Source organism: Ornithodoros turicata, chromosome 6, assembly GCF_037126465.1.
Source record: "Ornithodoros turicata isolate Travis chromosome 6, ASM3712646v1, whole genome shotgun sequence".
Classification (NCBI taxonomy): domain Eukaryota; kingdom Metazoa; phylum Arthropoda; class Arachnida; order Ixodida; family Argasidae; genus Ornithodoros; species Ornithodoros turicata.
Window position 1 is genome coordinate 14741586 of NC_088206.1, and position 22855 is coordinate 14764440.

The 22855-nt window shown below is 46.5% G+C and overlaps 1 protein-coding gene across 2 annotated transcripts in view; it reads left to right on the forward strand.

Moving 5' to 3' along the window:
- Nucleotides 1–22855, forward strand: part of LOC135399223 (cAMP-dependent protein kinase type II regulatory subunit-like) — a 110309-nt gene that overhangs the window by 20078 nt on the left and 67376 nt on the right. The window contains exon 1 of one of the 2 annotated variants that reach the window (XM_064631012.1): nt 22382–22755. The exons of the other annotated variant lie outside the window; for it this stretch is intronic. Within the exon in view, the coding sequence (XP_064487082.1) occupies nt 22554–22755 (202 nt within the window). The 5' untranslated portion in view covers nt 22382–22553. Of the gene's footprint in view, nt 1–22381; nt 22756–22855 lie in introns of those variants that run through there. 2 annotated transcript variants of the gene reach the window in all.

Consider the following 22855-nt stretch of genomic DNA (forward strand, 5'->3'; position numbering starts at 1 on the left):
AGGTACGTTCCAGGTCTTAGCAGTGCATGATATCTGCCGCATTCTCCGAAATGCTTCTACCGCGTCCAAGTACGATATAGGGATGACGTTGTTAGGCGTCACTGCATCCTGAAGGCTAACGTATTCAGAACACGGATCAGGTTCGCACAAGAGAGAAACAAATTGACACTTGCAAGTTCAATATATTTTGTGAATGCGAAGCGGAGAAGCACAGGTTCTTGGAGGCAACAACTTTATTTTGTGATTAGGTGAGGTGAGATCCTTCATGCGAATGAGAAGTCATTGCTATTCCAAATTATTCCCTTGTACTTGTAACGTTATCCTTATCAGGAATGTAATTATTACCACGGTACAGTGTGATGAATTCCAGCACTATATTTGACTAAAAACCGCCATCAGTAATAACGAGAGTAGGTCGTACAGTTGCAGCAACTCGCAGAATGTAGTGCTTAATGAAAATCATTTTCGAATGGCACAAACCATGCGCCTTTAGTGCTCGGCTTTCGCGAGGGTCAGATGCAGAAGGCCCTCGCGAAAGTCAAAATTCCAGAGCTGCTGCAGAAGATGACTTATCTCAACGATTCAACTTTTTTTTTTACTAGTCTTTACTTCCAATGTTGGACGAGCAGTTCCAATAGAGAGCCGAGATGCTGTAATACGAGTGATGTACGTATTTTAAATACATTTTGTGGTATTTTGCAAATACTTCTTCATTTCTGTATTTAGTACTACATTTTAAATACATTTTTCAGTATTTTACTCCGGTGCTTTAAGTACATGTTTTCTGCGGAACGTTCACTTCTAACATTTGGAATTAAGGATGCGCATATTTCCATACATCCTACCATTTTTACAACCATAGGCAGCCACCAGTAAATTCATTCGTCAAGCGCCCTTCATTCTTTTTGTTCCGGGCATGTAGCTAGCGGCAATGACCTGCATTGGTTTGCCACAGCGAGGCATGTCTCACCGGTCTTCGCTCTCGTCTGCGGGACGCAGGCTTTCTTGCTCACGCTTCCCTTCTTGCTCACGTTCTCGCATTCGCAGCCGGACAATTCTGTAACTGTAATTCTGAAAGACAGCTTCTGCTTTGAAGAAATAAAATGTCCTGGTAAAAAATTGTCAAAATTGAACCAAAAATTTATGTGGAAGTATTTTGAAATACCAAAACACTTTTTATAATATCTAGCAGTGATGGCCAGTAGTTAACTAAATGTAGTTAAACTACTAGTTAAATTACCTGATTGTAGTTAAAAAGTAGTTATCAACTACTTGCAGAAATGTAGTGGCAACTACTACTTAAACTACTATTTTAAGTAGTTAACTCTAGTTTAAGTTAAGTTTAACTAGTTTAAGTTAGGTTACTGCAGGCGCCAACTACTTCCGATTTTGCCGCAAGCTTTACGGCACGATTGTGCTTCCGACTTTTACCTTGAGCTACTTGTTTGATGAGAACGGAGGTGCAGAGCAATTGTGTCGTGCATGTGTACTAAATCTTCACTTTTAATGCTTGTCTAGCGAAGCCTCATTTGCTGTGAAATAATTCTGCAACTTAGTTTATCGCGTAGGCATAGAAAGAATCCCGCCGCAAGCTTTGTATTTGACGATCGTAGCAATAGCTTGAGCCAAAGTTTATTTTTTGCTCGTGATTCATATTTAGGTGTCCAAGAACACTACAAGGGATTGGTGTTGGTGGACAACGTTAAGTAGTTATAGATGTAGTTAAACTACATTGCAGTAGTTAAAAAAGTTGAACTACTAGTTAAACTACTCAATCACAAAGTAGTTAGTAGTTATAGTTAAACTACTGTAGAGGTAGTTAGTGGCCATCACTGGTATCTAGTACTCTACTCAAATACTTCTTGCAGCTCAGTATTTAGTACTGTACTCAATTACTTACATCACTTACTTCACTATGTAATACTATACGTGGATCGGAGCGTCCAAACACACACCATCTGCATGAAACCTCCCTGTTAAAACCGATAGAACATCATCTGTCTCGACGTCGTGTACTCGAGGAAGGCATGCTGCGCATGATACGGCGTGAGAACACGCGCGCGCGGTATAACGAGCACTCCCGCGTCATGAGAGTCCTCGCTCGGCTCCATTGGTGCGTGACCGAAACACGTGACTAGGTACGTGCATCCATCGAGGACACATTTTTTCTTTTTCCGTTCCCTTATTCCACGAACCTCGTCCTCCAACATCTCGCATTTTCGAAGAACACGGAACGGTAATATATGCGTTCGATAAGGATTTCGGTGAGACTTTTGCAATTCTCTTAGGAATGTTTACGGATAGAGGTCACGTGTTTATTTAGCGGTGCTGAGTATACTGGCGGCTCTGCCCCTTGCAACTCCACCAAGATAAAGAAAAAGCCTTCCTCTTCCTCCACGCGGACGCTATTCGTGCACTCACATGAACCACAGCCCTACGGAATATTCTAGAGGAAGAATAAGCATCATCATACCATTACCTATATATACCATTTTCCCGTTCCTGGAGTCCTTCCGTCAATGAGTGAGGCTACGCTTCTCGGGTTTCGGCACCAAAAATGTAGGGAGAGTACCCATACAGCTTTAATGCAGAATGGCTGCGCTACTCAACGGGCGCAAGAATCTTCTTCAAAACAGTGGTGCACAGCTTATTGAACTGGCATTGGCACGGCGGGTTCTAGGGCCAGGTTGCATACATTAAACGGACACTCAAACTTCGTATCGAGAGAAGCGGCAGAAACAGGGCTCGAAACCTAAGATGGATACTCAAAAAGTGAACACACACAGTATATACGCTGGAACGAAAGAGGCAAAACCGTGGCGCCTCCTCACGTGCATTTGTTTTCAGCCAGTAGCAGACGACATTCGAGAGGGCGCCACATCTGACGCAAATGGTCCATTCTTGACGAAGCAGTGCATGGCAAGTCCATGGCAGCGCTGTGAGATAATTCGTGAAGCACAAGCGATAGCACACACACCGAGCAACTGTACCCAAATGGGTACTCCCTGAATTTACCTTGTGAAGCCCTTCGTGGCTCTCGCTTGCCTCCGACGCATCTTTGCCTTCGGCGGCAAGTACTGCAGGGTCTTGCCGCTGAGTCCGCCTTGGATCTCATTCGGCGGCACGCACTGCAGGGTCATCGCGTCTGTGTTGTTTTGCCTGAGCTTCGGCGGCACGCACGTTGGGATCCCGACGTCGCATTCTCTCGTTTGCGGCCTCGGCTGCACGACGAGCTGGGTCTTCGCGAGGCTCTGGGCTTCCGTTCTCGCTCTCGTGTGTGCGTAAGCAGGACCCGGTACCTCCATGACGTACTGAAGCAGCATCGCTTGTAGACGAAATGTTCTTCCTCCACACGAGTCCTGACCGGCAGTGATGGAATGTCCCATCGGCAGATTTTCGTCGCCTCACGCTATGACGGTGCCGGTAGAACTGAAGCCGCTGAAGCTTCTGACGGCGCATGTCCGTAGCTTGGTATCTTCGTCGTCTTCCAACGGGCCGCCACATCCTAATGGCATCTTCGACTGGTATAGCCACCGATCGCTCACACACAACACTCTTCCACTGGTCAAAACGGAGCGCTCTGACAACATCTTCGGCAATTCTTTATTTTCTTATTTATTTTTCTCCTCCAGCTCAGAGCATTCTGACTTAAAGCATTGGTATACTTTTCGACTCAAGCGCCATGGTAACACTTGTCCTGCTTCTCGTCGTCACTAATATTTGTGTTCCGTTTTCCTCCCGCGGATACGACGACGCGATATCAGGAAACGAGGCACAAAGAGCTGTCGGTATTAAAAAAAAAAAAAAAAAGGAATGTAAATTTTGCCGCGCCTTATGTTGGACATTCGCACGGCGCTGCAATTCCGGGGGGTAGCGTACATTGCAGACGACACAATCTGCGCTGTCGTCTGCTACGAAATATCTTGTGACTGGGCCCAAGAAGAGCACGCAAAAAGCCGGCATTGAGCGCTCGCACGTGGCATCAGAAAGCTACGACATTTTGCGCATCTTCCGCCGGAATATTCGACACAATGTCGCGATGTCGTCTCCTTCAGCCAGACGGTTTCAAGCACAGGATTTCTGTGGCTACCATAAGGGTGCCCATGCTGCTTGTGACGGCTATAGTCCGCCGAAAGCACTGCCGTGATTGGCGGATTCACGTCACGTGGTGGTGGTGCTAATGAAAGCATGCAGTTGTCGGCCTCGCAGAGGTGGGCAACGTCACGACTGTCGCGCTCTGGGGGAATGTGCGTCCTGGGCAGACTTTTAATGGAACTGTGTCGTCACGTCACGTCACGTCGTTTAAACAATCAGGCTTTGTACACTCTCCGCAGCTTTCAACCAGCAACCTTGGTCTTGTCGTTACGGTAATGGCATTCCACACCGAGACTGAGAGGTGACCCGGGTTCGAATCCATGCTCCGACTGTGCTGTCCTCAGACGGGGGCTATAAGATAAATGTCAGCACATTTCCCTGTGAAGTCGGTCCAGGACACGGTTGAAAAAAATCCGGATATTTTTGAAAAGGTCCTCTCCAGTGGGCTTTTTTGGATAAAAGCCGGATATTTTTGGAGAATATAGACAAGCCTAGAAAAGGGGGTGACACAGAGTAAAAACAAATGTGTTTTGCTGTTTTTCTTGATTTCGGGTGACCTCTCATATTTCCGTTTATGGAACAGCCTGTCCCAGTAACATTGAATGAGTTTTCATTGTTTTCGGAAGGGTAGAGTCCCATGCACGCGTGGGTGAATGATGTAGACGCTCACGTCTGTATTAGCTCTCGTACTTCAGTTACAATGCCTCCAGGAAGCGGAAGAAAGTCTCTCCCTGAATGGGCAGAAGTAGAAGAAAACGGGAAAAAGTTAAATCCGAAAAGTTAAAGTTAAGTAAATACAAAAGCGGGAGTTTTCCGTGTGACGTTGAATTATTGTCTTTCACATCACATCTGGACAAAATCTCTAAAAAATCCGGATTAAATTGTGTGGATAAAATAAATAAAAAATCCACCGGATGAAATCCGGCCATGTGGATTAAATCCAAACAACCCTGGTTCATGACACTGCGATAGTCGTGACGTTGCCCGCCTAAGCGTGGCCAACCACGGCGAGCAGTTATATCACCACCACCACCACCTGTGTGGCGTGCGCTGTTGCATTGAGTGTTGCCAGATGCTTTGACGATCGTAGAACGTGGCATTTGCAAGATCCGGCATTCTTGTTTACGCTTGAGAAAGTAGAAGGCTTAAACGAAGCTTGCAATCAGGTAGTGTGAGTGCTTCGTTGTTCATTTTATATTGCCCTGTCATATTTCTGCCACTTGACTCAGGAGAAAGTTTTCCACTCTCGAGTTTGTTTATATTGATCTCCCTACCAAATCCGCGAAGGCCGTTAAGCGTGGCCCTACGCGACAAGCATAAGAAAGTTGCGCCCGGCTGGCAAATATGTTAGCAAACATGAACTCTGCTTATTTTCCCCTCCTTGGCAGACTGAGCTGATTCCTGGCACATACTTAATGAGACGTACATGTTTTACTGCGAGCCTCTCTCTCTCTCTTCCTTGCTTTTCTGCTTTCTTTTTTCAATGTTAAATAGAGGGCAAGGATGCGAGGTTCAGTCGAGCAGTGAGAAACGCAAGTTATGCAACGATGAAACCTGCTTTAGCACCGATGCGCACCATGCACAACGCCAGTTTTTGTTTGCTGCTTCCAGCGCCAAGACGGGTTTATTTTAAATGCCCGTCGTATACTGGTATTGAAATTAATTACAATCCATTTTGACGCTCGCTTCTCCGTGCCTGTGTGAAGTAAATAAATAAATTACAGTCGACCCCCGTTTATCCGGACGGTGCCGTTCCCGGCGAAATCGTCCGGATACCGGGGCATCCGGATAAATGAAACGACCGAATAGAAACGTCCTACAGAGCAAGGTTTAATTAAAACACAGAAATCTCGTCAATGACAGCTGTTACATAGTAGTGTAGGCACTCGATTCCTGCAAACTTTTGCTAATTGCATAGAGTTGAGCCATGCTGTTGCGCTGCTCGAAGAATGTCAGTGCGGACGCAACGTGTCAATGTCGGAGCCTGGTTTCTCACTGGCGTCATCGGCACCGTCTTGCTGCACATCATCGGAGGCAACAGCAGCAATCACACCGTCATCAGTCATAGCTGCACACGCGTCATCATCCTTATTAACGTCATCGTAGTCAGAGACAGCAGCATCATCTACGGCAGTCGCAGTGAGCCTCTGCATCAGGGATCGCAGCAGGCCCTCGGGTTGGGGTATTCCCCTCTAGAACCGGACAGTTGCTCGAGATATTTCCAAATGACTCGACTGGTCAACGTGACCTAACGCACACAAATAGAAATGGGGGTCAACGTGCATGGTTGTCTCCCCTACGGAGGAATGTAGATCCCAGACGTGTGACGGGAATAACCCCAACACAGCGAAAAGGGTGACGAAGCGGGGTCAGCGTCTCCTCTTACTCACGGTTAGTCCGGGTAACTGAAGCTGGATTACAAGAATTTTCGACTTTCGTTCCCTGGAATTCTTGTCCGAGTCCGGAAGCTGAAGTCCGGATAAACGAGAACAAAATACATGGAGGAAAATCCGTTCCCGTGCCTTTTGTCCGGATACCGCGGGATCCGGATAAATGAAGTCCGGATAAACGGGGGTCGACTGTAATTAATAAAAATATAAGTAAATGGAACCGTAGCGGAAGAGATGAGCTGAGCGAAAAGTGATCTTCCTTAATTTGTACATATAATAATGTAGTGGGCAGAAGACGAAGAGGTTGCGAAAGAGAACAATAAAGTTACGTTCCAGTGTTCAAGGCTGGAGACAAGGGGTCTTCCGTGTAGAACATTACAAATATAATATTAATACATTTAATATTAATATTTGTACATTTAGTTTACGGCTCAAACAGAAGTGGTAGCTCGTTATAATTGTGAGAAAGCAGTAAACCTGGAAGCCAGCAACACGCTTGACTGCCACTGCGTCTCTATGCCAGAGACGAAGGTGCCATACGTGTACGCACTCTCGGTGACTAGACGTCCGAGAGACATTGGCAGCCGTAGTACTCAAAGTGGACAAGCGATAGAGGCCATTTTCCACTCTTGCCTTAACCAACACCTCCCGCCTCCTAGTGACGATACAGTGGTCTCCTTGAAATGTCACCACGTTGCCTTGTTGCGTGAGGCGCTTGACAGACAGAAGATTACTCTCGAGGGAGGGTACGTAGAGTACATTCTTCACCTTGACCGACTTGCACTTGGAGTCAGAAATGCGACACTGTAGAATGCCATCACCGATTCCATGTGAAGAAATTCTCTGACCATTCGCCACGGTAACAGTTTCTGCTGACTGACGATAATTCTCCGTGAAGAAATCCCTGTCGTTACACATGACTGACACTTACTTACACATGGCACTGACCTCCACGCGAAAGCTTGTACAAATTAAACTTAAACAAAAATCTTCAGTGTCGGCTTCTGTATATGGCTGGTAGCGCCAGAGTCAACGTACCATGCTTGTCTACCTGGCGTCGAGCAATTCGGGAGCGTCGAGAAATGCAGTTTCGGACGATGACGAGCGGTCGGACGCTGCTGCCTTAGCGCGCTGCCGAGGCTTCCTGCGCCCCTTCAAACGGGGGCAGTTCCACTTCAAGTGGCCTACCTCCTTGCAGTAGTAGCAATGCCTCCCGCCGGACGAAGGTTTCCTACTGTCGTCTCTCTTCGTTTGAAGGGCAGTACCCGAACCAGACGCTGAACTACTTGATGCTCGCTTTTTCATATACTCGTCCACGAGTTTTCCTTTGACGTACTCCAGCGTCAGGTCGTCCGTCGTCAGGCCGTGCGTCCAGGGCTGTCACGAGCGCCTCGTAGCTCTGCGGGAGACCACTGAGCAAAAGAGCCGCTACCTGGGAATCCGTGGTCTCCTGTCCGATCCCTCTCAGCCGCTCGACTAACTCCAAGGTACGCCTTATATAACCTTGCATGTCTTCGTCCTCCGCTGACTTGGATTGGTAGAGCTTCCTTAGCAAGTAGAGCTTATTGTTAAGGTTTGCTCGCTCATGAACCTTGCATAGCTCTTGCCACATCGCCTTCGCTGAGCCGCAATTACAGATGTGCACAATCTGATTGTCCTCAACGCTGAGGCAAATCGTGCTCTGCGCTTTCTCATCGCCAGCCGTCCAGTCTGCAGAAGGTGTCTGTGGGGTAGGTCCGTCCACGTACGACCGCGTTCCTTCCCGGGTCAGCAACATCTTAATTTTGAACTTCCAGACCTCATAATTGCCGTCCGTGAGCTTTGCAACCGTAAACTTGCCGCTGTCTCCCATATCCACAGTTCTAGTGTTCTGGGCCCATAACCTGTGATAAAGCAGTAAACCTGGGAGCAGCAACAGTGCGTGTGCACGGGACGGGTTTATTCCGAAAGTGGGGCAGGTGCGCCAGAATGGGTGCGCACGCAACGAGGTTAGCATGTCGACTTCTTCTAACAATAATAATAACAACAACAATAAAAATAAAATGTTTTATTGGTGCCCAAGAACGACCACAGGGGCCATAGTATTGGCGCACACAACATAGATCACATTGGTAATGCAATACAATACACCACAAAAAAAAAACGACACAAACCATGTTAAAATATAAAAACAGAAATAGACAAGAGGCAAAAAAGAAAAAAAAAAGAAAGATTTGACATTATGACAAACACTTGGTTACATCTGTTTTGAAGGACGTATAGGAAGGAGAAAAAATGTCACAGGACTTGGAAATCGAGGCAACATTTCACAACGTATAATAGGACCAAATGGACAGAATCTATCTACATGAAATGATGTTTGGTTGCGAAACGCAGCTCGAGGAGAACAAAAGCATAGACGACTTAATAAGAAAGAAGAGTCAACAAATGAATATACACATTTGTACACGAATAAAGCGTCAGCAATATTACGTCGTGAATTCAGTGAGGTCAACTTGAAGTGCCTTAACAAGCCATTAGAGTCATACAACTTAAAGGCTGAAACGTGCCGTAGAAAGAAATAATGAATGATGTGAAGAGCTCTCTTCTGTAGTTCTTCTATAGAGTTAGTTGCAAGTTACTCGGGGAATGTAGAAACTTTGTCAAGTGCGGTCCACAAATGATAAACAGATAAAAACACTCAAACTACTGTTTATTAACGTACAAGCTTTCTTGTAGACTACTCAGCGCTGACCATAGGTCGGCGCGATCATAATCGCGGCAGCCTTGCCAATGCTTCGTGATCGCACTCATGATCGCGATCATCAGGCTTTGATAATGGGGTGCTGTTTCCAATGCAGCCCTCAATAGACAGATTATCTCCGATGAATAGAAGGATTAGCCATTGTGTAGGGTACACCACTAGAGGGACTAGAGGGCGCTACGAGCGACGCTTCACCACTGGGGGCCGCTGCTGTCGCATTCCGCTGATGACGTCATTGCTTCTTCGGGGAGCATGGTGAGAGACAGCGGGAGGCATGGGATGGTGATGCGAAATAGAGCGCCCTTGTACAAGGCTGTGGGGGCGCTGCGAGCGATAGGACAGCCACTCTCGGTGGCAGCTCTCCACAGCGTTGTCATGGCCTCGTGACCGCGATACGCGGCGTCGGCGGCAAAGGGTTTTGGGTCCAGCGTTGTGTACCAGTCTTTGAGCGAGTTTATATTAATCTCACTCCGGTTATTGTTCAACTGATGGTTGTTTGAGAGCTCAATTGCTATGTTGTGAGATTGGTGCGTACGGCATGCATATATCTGCATTTGTGTAGTTAAATTATGTTACCAGAGGCAAACCCACGGCCCGTTTTTTTTCTGTTTCTTCTGAATGTGTGTACATGGGGGGATGTGGAAGAACTTGGTTTGGATAACATGCACTTTGTCAACATTTCTTCATACCTTGTCATACTGACATTTAGGAATCACAGATGGTATTGTAGAAGGTATCATATTTATTGAGACTTTTTTACTATAATCACTCACTTTCCAATATAGCAGATGACTGTTTAGATTGGAATTGCCACAACGCTTAACTGAATCCCTATTAGTGACAGTGACCACCACAGAAAGGAAGGCACTAAAATTTTACTGATATATCGACCCAGTGATTCTGCAACCATATGGTGCTTACAATATATCTTACAGCACTGTAGTGTCCTAAATTGCTTATACTGCAGTATTACTAACCGCTAATTAAATTTAAACTAGTATGTGAGAATGATATAATGAAATGAATAAATATATAAAGCAAATAGGAACAACTTTCCTCCACTCTTGTCTGAACATATGCACCATCACCAAAATAGTATTGCGCGAGTCTGGAGCCTTCTAATATACGCGCTCGAGTCGCAAAAGCGTTATTAGGCAATTAAAAGGAAAGTATCTAAGTCTGTATACACGACGGGATGCACACGGCTGTTTGTGAACGGACTGGTTTGCGAAAGTGCGTTTATAATGTAAAGTGTAGCAACACGGGAAGAATAATGTGGCGTAATTTATTGTGCACGTCCTTTTGTTTATATTGATTTATTTATATTGTCGTATGCCGTATGCGTGCCGTAGACCCCAATCTCACAGCATAGCAATTGAGCTCCCAAACAACAACCATCTGTTGAACAATAAACGGAGTGAGATTAATATAAACTCGCTCAAAGACTGCTACACAACGCTGGACCCAAAACCCTTTGCCGCCGACGCCGCGTATAGCGGTCACGAGGCCATAACAACGTTGTGGAGAGCCGCCGCCGAGAGTGGCTGTCCTATCGCTCGCAGCTCCCCCACAGCCATGGAGGTAAGAAACTAAGGAGAGGGCTATAAGATCGGAGGGCCGTGGGACCCCTCTAGCGGTCGCTCCTGGCAATACCACGCCCATCTAGTTGCCCGGTCACGTGATCCCAACATGTTTCAGCGTTATGGCGGTCTGCGCGTAGGCTTGGAAGTTTAGCAAACCTCATCTTCAGCAAAGTCTTACCTTCAAGGAGTCCATTCGCACAATACTTTGAAGGTTATGAGTTGTTTCAACATTTGCAGTGTGATAAATCACAGCAAAAGTTGAGCAAAACAGAAGAGAAGCCAGGCAATGTCACGGTGACGTACGTACGTCTTCTAGCGATTTAGTGATCCATTACTTCCACACTGAGATGATCTATCTTGTGTTTCAACGTGTGTGATAACTTCTAACTCCAAAGATGTTATGAAAGCGGAAACAAGTTATTCGGCCGCAGCTCGTCTCTGTATTCAGGTAAGATACGTCGCGGACATGGAGGACGCCATGTTTTATGACGTCTTGCCGTGACGTTTATGGGTCACGTGTGTGGGCAACTAACCACAATGCCATGCGCGGGTCACAGCACGCTCGCTTGCATTGGGAGAGGCGCTTAGGGCATCTCCTTAGTTTCTTACCTCCATGCCCACAGCCTTGCACAAGGGCGCTCTATTTCGCTTCGCCATCCCATGCCTCCCGCTATCTCTCACCATGCTCCCCGAAGGAGCAATGACGTCATCCGCGGAATGCGACAGCAGCGGCCCCCAGTGGTGAAGCGTTGCTCGTAGCGCCCTCGGGTGTTGTTTCCAATGCAGCCCCCAATAGACGGATAATCTCCGATGGCAGGTTCCTCTCCTGCTCCTCCTTTTTTCATTCTGTGTTCACGTGGTATCCTGTGACTATATAATGTACACCATGTGCCCTGTGTTTTTCACACCTGAAGAAATGTAGTCTGCTACATGAAAGCTTGTGTCATGAAATGAGTTGAAAACTTCAGTGTCGGATTTTTGTACTGTTTGAGACTACTGCAAGAAAGCTTGTATACGTTAATAAACAGTAGTTTCAGCGTTCATCTCTTTTTTATTACAAGTTACTTGTAAATTAGTTGCTACCAAGGGTGGACAGAGAAACGCTGATGAAATTGCGGCATAAAGAGACGCTGTGAGTATCGCGCCATCAAAGAGCGCTCCCTATGGGCGTCGGATGCTTCGCCGCATGGTAGCTAAGCCATGCCGTGAAGCACGCTTCGGGGGGAAGATTCGCCGTTCGGTGGAAGGAAGAAAAATGCGGGGAATCGCGTAGCAACGGTTAATTGGGCTCGAAAACAGGGTCACGTTCCCGACGCTTTCACGGCTTAATTGCGCTACTTGCTTTTCCACTTTGAGTAAGTGCCGTAAATTATAAACTAACTGTATTAGGAAGTCTCCTATCGGCAGGGGTAAAAGGAAGAAGCCCATTCGCTCACGTCTCTTTGTGCCTTCTATTGCAAGTGTACGTGAGCGCGGCTGAATTATCGTGTAAACGGGAACATATCAGCGGTTACCCTTTTAAAAAGTGGACCGGGAAAAGTGGACACTCCGTCTTCTACATCGGCGAGTGAAAAAAAGAAAAAGAAGTCTCGCTTATTAGTATTTTTTAAAAACCATGTGCGTGTCTCTTGCGTTGTGTTACTTTGCTGTCCTTTTTTGTCGCATTCTGTATACAATTTATTGTCGACGTATGGTTTCCAAGCAGCACAACATCTTGGTCCAATATTGGGCCGGTACCGCAAATATTGGTCCAATATTGGGTCAGTATTGCCAACATTAGTCCAATGTTGGGCAAGTATTGCCAATATTAGTCCAATGTTGGGCCAGTATTTCCAATATCAGTCCATTGTTGGGCCAGTATTGCCAATATTAGTCCAATATTGGGCCAGTATTGCCAGTATTGGGCCAAGATGATGTGCTGCTTGGGTTGCCGCTTTTGTTTTGGGCATAAAACTTTCTCTTTCTTCGGTTCGCAGTTTGTAAGTCGAAAAATAAACCCATATTCCTTTTGATGCGGTGGTTGATGCTCCTTTTTTCGACCCTAACTTTGAAAACACGGTTAAATAGCGATGAGTCTGAGGGGGCCTCAGTCTCGGAAACAGGAACGAGGCAAAATCGGTACTCGTACTCTTTTGACGCAAAATGACTCTTTCGGTGACGTAAAATTTGAGTGTGCGATTGGACGCACACGATTTGGACGTCACGCCGAGGGAACCCTCGGGTCACGCTTCGACCTCCCTGTACGTCGACTTTCTTAGAAACGCTACATTTTGTAGGCTTCTTCAGTGTTCTGGAGAACGACAGGACCGTTTAAAGGGCAACTGCGGGAAATAAAAAGAGAGAATAACAAAGCGTTCGAATTTAAAAAGTACCCAGCATATTTCACGCTCGATTGAGATCTGTTCTTGAACCGCCTTCGACGAAGCTTGCTCCTTCGGCAGTCCAGGCCAGAGGAAAGAGCCAGTGGATAAAGAATAAGGTCGAAAAGCCAGCGTTCCGGTGAAAGACTTGGAACAAATGCTTCAGGTCGCGAACCTTAGCAGACGAAGAGTTTAGAGGTGAGCGGTACCGCTCACCGCACCGCCGGTGCCGCACGCGGTGCGGGTGTACACACGGTTAGCCGCAGACACTCGCGCAGTTTTGCGATTTGCGGGTACAAAAATTCAGTGTCGCTGCGGGTGACGGGTAAAATGCGGGCGCACCCGGCACTGCGTCCGCGGATTGCGCGGGTAAGCCTACATATTACCCGCACTCACTAAGCAACCCTTCTCACCACCCTAACCTACTCCTCCATTTTGTCATTTTCCCCAGTTTTGCCAAGAAAAATACCTGAATATGCTTTTTTTTTTTCGCATATCCCACGGTGACTTGATCTTTCACCAAATTCGACACCGAACAACAAGCGGAACAACACGCGCTCTGAGCAAAGCGATCTCGTTCCTTTCAACCCAGCCCTATACGTGTGCGCCGATGGAACTTTAAAGGCGTCAGCGACGCGTCAAAACCAGCACAAAACCCGCTTATGCCGTCATCGCAATCAGTAAATCGGCGAATACGTGCGTGAGCGAGATGACTTTACGTCGTACCTTTAAATTTGAATAGTTTCCGTATCGTTAGAAGCAGATGAAAGCAAATCAGATTTCGCGAGAGGGCTGCCATGCGCGTTTTCCCGTCCGAAAACAGGTGCGAAAAGGCATTCGGAGCGTCGGTTTGGAAACGGCGGACATGTCTACCTGACCCTATCCGGCAATATACCCGCACCACAGGCCGCGGGTGGCGGGTACGAATTCACTTTCCCGCGCGCACAGCTCCAGAATACAGTTTCCACTCCTTTATGCTTCTGCTTCGAACCGGTACATAATTGCTGCGGCTTGGAAATGTTCCATGCACGGTTACTTACGAGTGTGTCCGGTATACCTATCACGTTCAGATACCTGCGCCAACGAAGCGTGTCCTGTCAGCCGTTGGAATCTGCTCCCACATGTCGCCAGGGAACAAAGCACACCATCCATCACCAGGCAGTCTTCTTCATACATTTATGTCGTCCTTTTCCCTTCCTCTTAGCCTATCCTCTCGTCACGCAGTAGGTGGGTCCACTTCGTACGTATACACGCATTGCAGCGCCTCACTTAACGATGTGGGTTTCCGCGCGGGTGATTGAAGTACTGCGGAAAAAAAAAAGAACGGGCTTTTTTACGGATAATGTCCGTTCGCGTTTCTCTTCGTTACATCTAACCAGTTATTCGCGTAAAAAAATATAAAGTATTCACGCGTGTGGTGCTTAGAAAATGAATTATGCGTTCGTGCTAGCGGCTGTCGCTTTTCGTTTGGAGTCGGTGCAGTTTTTGTAAAGTTGTCTTTCACGCAGCGCACTGAGGAATGCGGCGAAGCGTCCTTTACGGGCACCGCAGAATCGCATCTCGGTGGCGAGGTGCCAAGGGAGGCGGTGGAAGAGACGTCGGTGCTTGTCGACGATAACGAGCGACAGATATCGGCACTAATGATGAGATTACACGATTATCTTCGATATTTATGGGAATTAAAAACAGCACTTATGAACGCGTTGATCAGTTTGTTTTTACACCGACCACATTTTGGTGCGAGGATGCCGCTTCACCGATATAGCAACTTACGCTCTGTATAGAGTACAATTCGCCTCTGCAACTCTTCTCGCACTCAACAGGTGTGCTTCGACTATTGCTACCCCGAGGCTCACCGAGGTTTGCTTTCCGCTGATTAATGCGAGTTCCCGATCGTCACTGTGCACAACTGCCATCTGTTGCCGCCAATTTGCTGGCGGCCAGGATCGAACCCGTTACCTTAGCATCAAGTGTCGACTATATGATCCACCGACGCCGGTACCCAAGCCCATTAAACGTCTATGTGCGAAGTTACACGAAGTGATGATGCGAAATTTACTTATTTGTTCACTCTACATCTTTAGGACTGGTCTGCGTGGGAATCTGTTATCTTGTCAACTTATTATTCACTCATTCTTTCATATCGTATTACCCAGTATGCTCTGCAGTAGTGAGACACAAATTATGCGGCAGGTTTCCACGTTTACCGTTACTTCAGTATATTCCTTGTTGTTGTTGTCTGCAATATAAATTGAAGATCGTACACAATTCTTGCTTTTTCAACCTTCCGAAAGCCGTATGCAAATTCGCACACGCTCGGCTCAGCTGCGAACCTGGTTAGAAGACACCGAAGACGTCACTCGGTCCCAGAACGCAAAAATAGAAGCGTGGACGACGCGTGCTTTGACATTTCCGGCTAGCATTTGCCCGTAATCATCCTCCACCTACGTCTTACCATGATCCTCACCCGAATAAAAACAACAGCTAGAAGGTAATACAATGACCCGCCAACTCTCCTCGGGGGCGTCGCCATGGCTCTTGGGCATGACGTCATGCAGTGACGCGTCGCCCTGCGCAACAGGCAATCGATTTGCCGCCCGTCGGAATGCCTCCGTCTGTCGTCGCCGAAAATCATGTCATTGGGGGCTGTTTACGGACGTTCTTTGCTCCGTGATTTCCCTTCATGGCGCTCGTTGACACGTGCTTCTGTTGGACAACATTTTTCTGTTTGTGTATTCACACGAGTGAGATCCCCACGGGATATTCTACTGGCAGAAAACGCAAAATGCGCTCGCCGCGTGAAATGTTGAGCATTTCGCACTATGCCATGATATCTGGAGTGACGCACTGCGAACCTAGCAGACGACAGCGTCTGCGGCTTTTGCTGTCGTCTGCTACAGAATATGTTGTGGTTGTGACGCAGGATATTCCCTGCGCGCCACACAGCGGAAAGTTATGACTTTCTTGTGTGCATATTCCGCTGGAGTATTCTGGGGAATGTCGCTACCCCGTAATTAAAGAGCGTTCTATGCTATTCATGACAAGGGGATTTTTTAATTACATGAGTAGCAAAGGCGCCACCTATTCGTCGCCATAAAACCGAAACCGTGCAAAATTCGAAAAGCATCTGAGCGTTCTTTTCAGCTGCCGGGGTAGTTTAGTTCAGCTGACTGCGTAGCGAGTTCGAAGGAGACCGCGAAACACGTCATGCACATCATCGGGGGAAATACACGGACACGTGGGCGTTGTGTCTGGCAACCTGTGCATTCGCGGTAGCTACGAGGACACCGTTTACAGCAGCCAGTTGCTTCGGGCGCTAATAGATGGCGCCACAGTAGCCACGCCATTGCTTGCCTTCTGCGAGTGCCTGTGTGCCTTTACCTATTTGAGCGCTTTCGACCTTTTTTGCCGCTGTGCTACCGTTCTGTGCAAAATCTGGAAAAGCAGAGGGAAGACTTGTTCTGTGTAGGAACTGTGACAGAGATCCGATCGTGTGGGACGAAGCTGTTTGTTAAATTCACGAGCCGTCGCTATACAAAGATTGCCCGCGTTCGAGGCCTTTTGCAATGCACGGGTTTCCACAAAGAGAGAAAAACAAGCTGATTCGACAACGGTAGGTATCGAATCTTCAGAGGAAGGATTTCAAACCGGGAGAGTCAGCGAGGGTAAGTAATGAAAGCCTCAAAGTGGCGCAGCATTCTGTGTGAGCCCCAAACTCTGCTGTTGCATTGGCTGCTGCTTGTGAGAATAAACTTCCCCCATAGTAGCAGGGATCACGTTCCTTGCAGTTGAACGGTTCCGTGTACATGCATTGTCAGTGCACGTAGCACTCGTGAGCCCCTTGTTTGTAGCCTCTACAACCTTGATGAGCACTGTACAAGTATGACTGCACCTGCTGCTCAAACCCGCTTTACATGTGCATGTTGCCGCCAAAGTGGGCCCGAAGCGAGTCTCTGTACTACACGTTCTGCGCACTGTTTGTGTCGACCTGATGTCGGCCTTTGAAATTCATGCACCATCGTTGCACTGGCACAGTACTATACCGACATGACCGCTGTCAAACAGCTTCGTTCCCTTTGCAAATTCTCTGTAGTTCAGCGCAGGCTTTCCATCTCCCTGTAGCTCGTTGATCATGTGGTTGTATACATCTGAACTCAACAATAATAGTATGTTACTTCATAACGACAACATAACAGCCCTTATATGCATATCTTTCTCAGATGGTTGTACCGCAACTCTTGCGATAAAAAGCAAGAAATCACGATCTTACGATATTACATTATGACCGTACCCACAACGTAACGTATGCGCAACAACAGAAGAGAAAAAAGAAACAAAAAAAAAAACCCTCCGAAATATGTAGTAACTCGAGCATAGTGGGGCCGGTCATCTGGGACGCACGAGGACAGAAATATCACTCTAAATCAAGCAAATGCACTCACCTGACCGTTGAAGCTTCGGCCAAAGCCTCGTGTCATCCTTCCATCCGGAATTCATTGCAAAAAGTTTAAAATCGGGGAAAGCGTCTCTGGGTTGCACCGCCGTACTACGTGCGCCGAGCCAACAGGTAGACGAAAGAGAAGGCAAGCAGTGGCGCGCAAGGTCACGTGCGCTAACATGGCGGCGCCCAGATAACTCGGCTGTAAACGCTATTAGTATTGTTGTATATCAGTGATATCTTTTGTGGTTATCTTCTTATAGCGTGCTCTATAACTCGAGACCTTCTCTTGACATTACTATTTCTGGCACAAAAAAACAAGTGGATAAACAAACACGTGGCTGTTTTTCTTTGTTATGTACTTTTTTTTTTAACATATACATTGAAGGGGTTCAGCTTCGCCAAGCGCTCATACCCGCTAAGGGATTTGACGTCCTTTAGCTTCTTCGCCACTTTTCTTTGCACTATTCTTTCATTTTATTTGTATACGTTTGTTCAAATATCTCTGCTTTCTGTCACGCCCTTGAAAAAATTCCTGGAAGTCTGGAAAATTCCGCATGCCTTGAGTGTAGAATTGCAACAGTTAAAAGTTAACTATAGTTTGCGGGAAATGTGAGTGAATTTGAACAACAACGGGGCAACCTCGCAAGAATACAAAAGTCGTGCGCGAGGCGGCGCCTGAAAAGCAACAGAGTTCTACATTGCTGGCATTCAGGGAATGGAATGGGATTTGAGTGTGCGATGGTCACGCATCTTTCGATCGGGGCCATTATTTTTCTTGGGGATGCAAAAAACTCATTACTGGCATAATCGCGACTGCACTTGTGCGCGGGTACTGCAGTTTGGAAACGTGAATCCGCCATCCTTAGCGGGGGACTTCCGCGTTCTGGGGTTCTGGCAACGCAGCTGTCGTCTGCTTCTTTTTCTCGAAGCAACCGTCTGCACCTGCGTGTTTTCCCGGCTTCGATCCAATCGAATCCGGAGAGAGCTTTGGTCACACACAGCTTCACTTTTATTTTTATCCGAGTGACTATATATATATATATACGAGTGTTTGTTATTGGACGATATTTATTGGACCGGGTGTTGCGCTAGTCTGAGAGCTCCATCCAGTGTGGAAAATATTTTTCATGGCTGGCTGTTTAACTGTAGTCTTCCCCTGTAGCTTGTATGTCGCTGGATGAATAAACTGCGTAATATGAGGAAGCAGGCGAGAAGGTTTTATTGCTTACGTCAAAACAAAAACAGTCTGTATGCCAACGTGAATGACATCGTAAAGTTCTGCATAATAATACGTGATTGTGTTAAATTCACGTTGTTTTGCATCAAGTAAGGTGCGGTGTTTTTTATCCGGTGCGAGTTTGGAAACTGGAACAGAATTAGGAAACTCGCAAGATTGATTCATCTAGCTTGCTCCTGCCTTTGTTTTCTTTCTGACGAAACTGGTGCATGTGACATTTGTTTCGTCATCTCACCCATGACGGGTGAGCCAGCGATGCTGGAGAACCCTATCCCGTTTACCCATTCGGTAGTTCAAAAATGGTCAGATAACTACACGTCTGCTCCAAGCGATCCGAGCAACCTATTCCATGTATACTGTGGGGGACACGGTCAGCTAAAATCGCCTGTCAGTACTTCACCGTCGCATATTACCTCGGTTACGCGTGAAAGTGTTGTGCCAATATTGTATTTGAAGGTGGACCATGTGCAGCACGTGTTTATTACTCGAAAGAAATACCGTATTTTTCGGTGTATAACGCGCACCCCTAAAAGCGGGCCGAATTTGAAAAAAGCTCGATGTATAACGCGCACCGGTGCAACATTGCGGTGCGCGTTATGCACCCGTGCGCGTTATACATCGAACTTTTTCAAATTCGGCCCGTTTTTAGGGAAGCGCGTTATACACCGAAAAATGCGGTAGTCTTGCAACACCTGGATATTTGAGATGCGATAAACCACTGATTTTAGACAACCGTGCCCCTACAGTACACACGGGTGTTATTATTATTATTATTTTTTTTTTTTTGCTTTATCCTCTACATAAAAACTTGAGCGCTTTATGAGAGCAGCATAGAAGTCGTTTTTTTTTTTTTTTCAGAGTTTTTCGGCCTTGCGGATATCCCCTCGAAGAAAGTATGTTACTAAAAGATGAATAAATTAATTACTTTACTTTTAATTGGCTGATTTCGTGCAAAAGTGATATAACAGAATGGGAGCAAATCCTCGCTGAAAACCATTCCATTTTGTTAAAAAAATTCTTAAACCAGCACGTGCGTTGAAATACCCATCGCCGAATTTTGCTGTGCACATCACCGAAACCGTGCCGATCCGGAGCACAGGCAGAACAGCGCGCTCATTCCACGTCAGAGGGCCACGTGCTTTTTAGCGATGGGGATGATTGGAGCAGGTGCTGATCTGCTGGCCAGACGAACAGCTTTGCGGCCCCGATGCTGCTTCTTGCATTTTTTTGCACTGGGCCTCCCACATTGTACCTGCTACAATGTGAAATAAAGTTTAAATTCAATTCAATTCAATGCTTCCCCGATGTGCCGCCGTCAGTGAAGGTCATGCGTTCCAGAGGCGAGCGGGTTCGGTTCCACCTGATTTGCAAAGTGAAATTTTGTTTTGGATATTTCACGGCGCGCTCTCGTTTGAGGATTTTAACGAAAGATGGAATGGCTTTTCAACGAGAATTGTCTCCCATACACCTGCCTCGCTCTTGTCCGAAATCCCGTAATTAAAGAGTTAAGTAATGAATTTTAAGTAATTCAAATTGGGAATTGGGATTTTAAGTCATTGTGTAGCTGCATACTCTCTTTGAGTGAATGTCCGCCTGGTGGTGATGCAAAACTATCGATAGTCCTATCGATAGTCGTATGAGAATCCAGTTATCGATAGTAGGAAAACTATTGATAGCACTATCGATAGACGACTTTCGATAGTAAGAAAAAAAAGCTGTCGATAGTACTATAGCCGTTTTCCGATAGTCGGCTGTCGGAAGACTATCGGGGAGCAGATAAAAATAGAAGAAGAAAATGCCTCACTTCTTCAAGTTTCACAATACAACTCAGAGCAGCTTTCCCTTCGACGCTGACCTTGAGCTTCTGGTGCCGTTCTGAATTGAATTGGATTGGTTGCGGCATTGCAGCTTCATTAGTATGATAATTATGATGAGCGCCTTCTTTCGCTTGTTGCAGTGCATCATCCGTACATTCCGAAGCAGCACAATGTACTGAAAGTCGAGTGCAATAGGGGTGGACGGGTAGGTGGAAGGCCTTGAACAGACTGGTGAAACTAAAGAACATTGATAAGACACATACCATCCACCCCTATTGCATTCGACTTCCAGTACATTGTGCTGCTTGGGTTACAGCTAAACGGAAAGAACTTGTGTCGCACGTGATTCCGTTTTCGTTGTCACTGTGCCAGTGCGAAAACGAAGACGGGAATGAAAGCATCGATAGTGAGAACCAATTCGAGCTGTCGATATAGTGAAGAAAAACTAAAGAACAATACTACCGATAGTCGATTATCGTAAAACTACCGATAGTTTTTCAACACTATCGATAGTATATCGATATCGTCATCAATCGTCAACATCAATCGATTGACTATCGTCAACAATCGATAGTTTTTTTCACTATCCATAGTACTATCGATAGTTGACTATCAATAGTTTTTCGACACTATCGATTGTTTTCAAAAACTATCGATAGTCAATTTGTCGATAGTTTTGCCTGGCCGTTTAACTCAAAATGCAAGAACGCCATCTTCCTGCTCTCATAGCTTTTTTTAATCTTTAAATAATAACAATAAAAAAAAACACGCTGTATAACACTAAGACATTTACACTGATACTATATGGAACACATTGTTCCCATTTTATGTTACCTCATACGATGAAGGGCTGTGCATATCCTAAACGGTCGTCGAAAGATATGTAGATATGTCCACAAGACAATATTACTCACTCATACTTCCTGGGAGTGGTGATAATAAGTAGTAGATTAGATTAGAGGAGAAAGAAAAATGTGGAGTTTTTAGCTCCGGCGGGGGTCAGGACTGGCTACTCCAGTATACGTGTAGTCTGGAAAAATATGCGATGATTAAAAAAAAAAACAATTAATCGTTTTTAGCGTGTACGTTGTAACTGTCAGCCATGCTGTCGAAGTAGTGCTTGTTAAAAATCACGGGATCGCATACTAGTAAAAATAACAACGATAAAAACAAAACCGCCTCTGGAACAGGGCTCGCACACGGTGCGGACACCTATATGACTTCAGCCGTTCCCTCTCCACAGAGGTCAGCAAAGAAAAAAAAAAAAAAAAAAAAACCCGCACGTCAGCCGATCAAACCGTACCGTGTATTCAAACAAGAGACATTCCCCAGAATATACCCCCGCGGAAGACGCGCAAAACGTCATAGCTTATTAGCAAAACGTCATAGCGGGTATTGTTGTGCGCTTCTAACCCATTAGCAATATCCTGCGGCTCAGCCACAAGATATTTCGTAGCAGACGACAGGGCTGATGTCGTCGTCTGCTGTCAGTGTCTGCTGTGTACGCAGTGCGTCACTCGCGGTGTTCCGTGCAAATGCTCAACACGCGACAGCAGTTTTGTGCTTTTTTCTTCCACTAGAATATTCCGGTAGGATATCGCTAGTGTGAATGCACGGTATCTGTCAACAGTCCCGCCGCAATGCGAGTCCCCCCAGTGGCAGAAATCATCACCAGACGCGCTCGCGATTCTCTCTTCTCCCACTGACCTGCAATACCGCGTCGGGCAACCTTGAGCGCCGTGCGCCGTCGTCAAACCAGTCAAACCACACACACTTCGTTCAGCTCTCCAGAGGAAAGTGCTTTTTCAGGTCGTTATCTTTCCGACTGTACGTGCCGCCATCCGGACAACGTGCGTCGACGCTAAGCTGCGCTAAAGGCCCGACAACATGAGGCTGTTCGGGCGCAAATCGCGCTCCTTCACGTTACCGTCGGATACACCGAGTGCGAACAGGTCGACGTCGCCCAGAGTGGTGGTGAATGTTCCGGCTGTGGTGCCGGAGATACGTGTGGATGCTCCGCCGGTGGAAGCTGAGGAAAATAAGGAGAATGTGGTCGGAGGATTGAAAGTGGAATCGGTGGGAGAAGGAGGTAGGATAACGTTGAACGATCTTCTAGTTAGGTTAGTGAGCGCCCGTTATTCGGGAGAAATATGGTACCGTTAAGATATATCTTGCTTTTACGTGTCGGT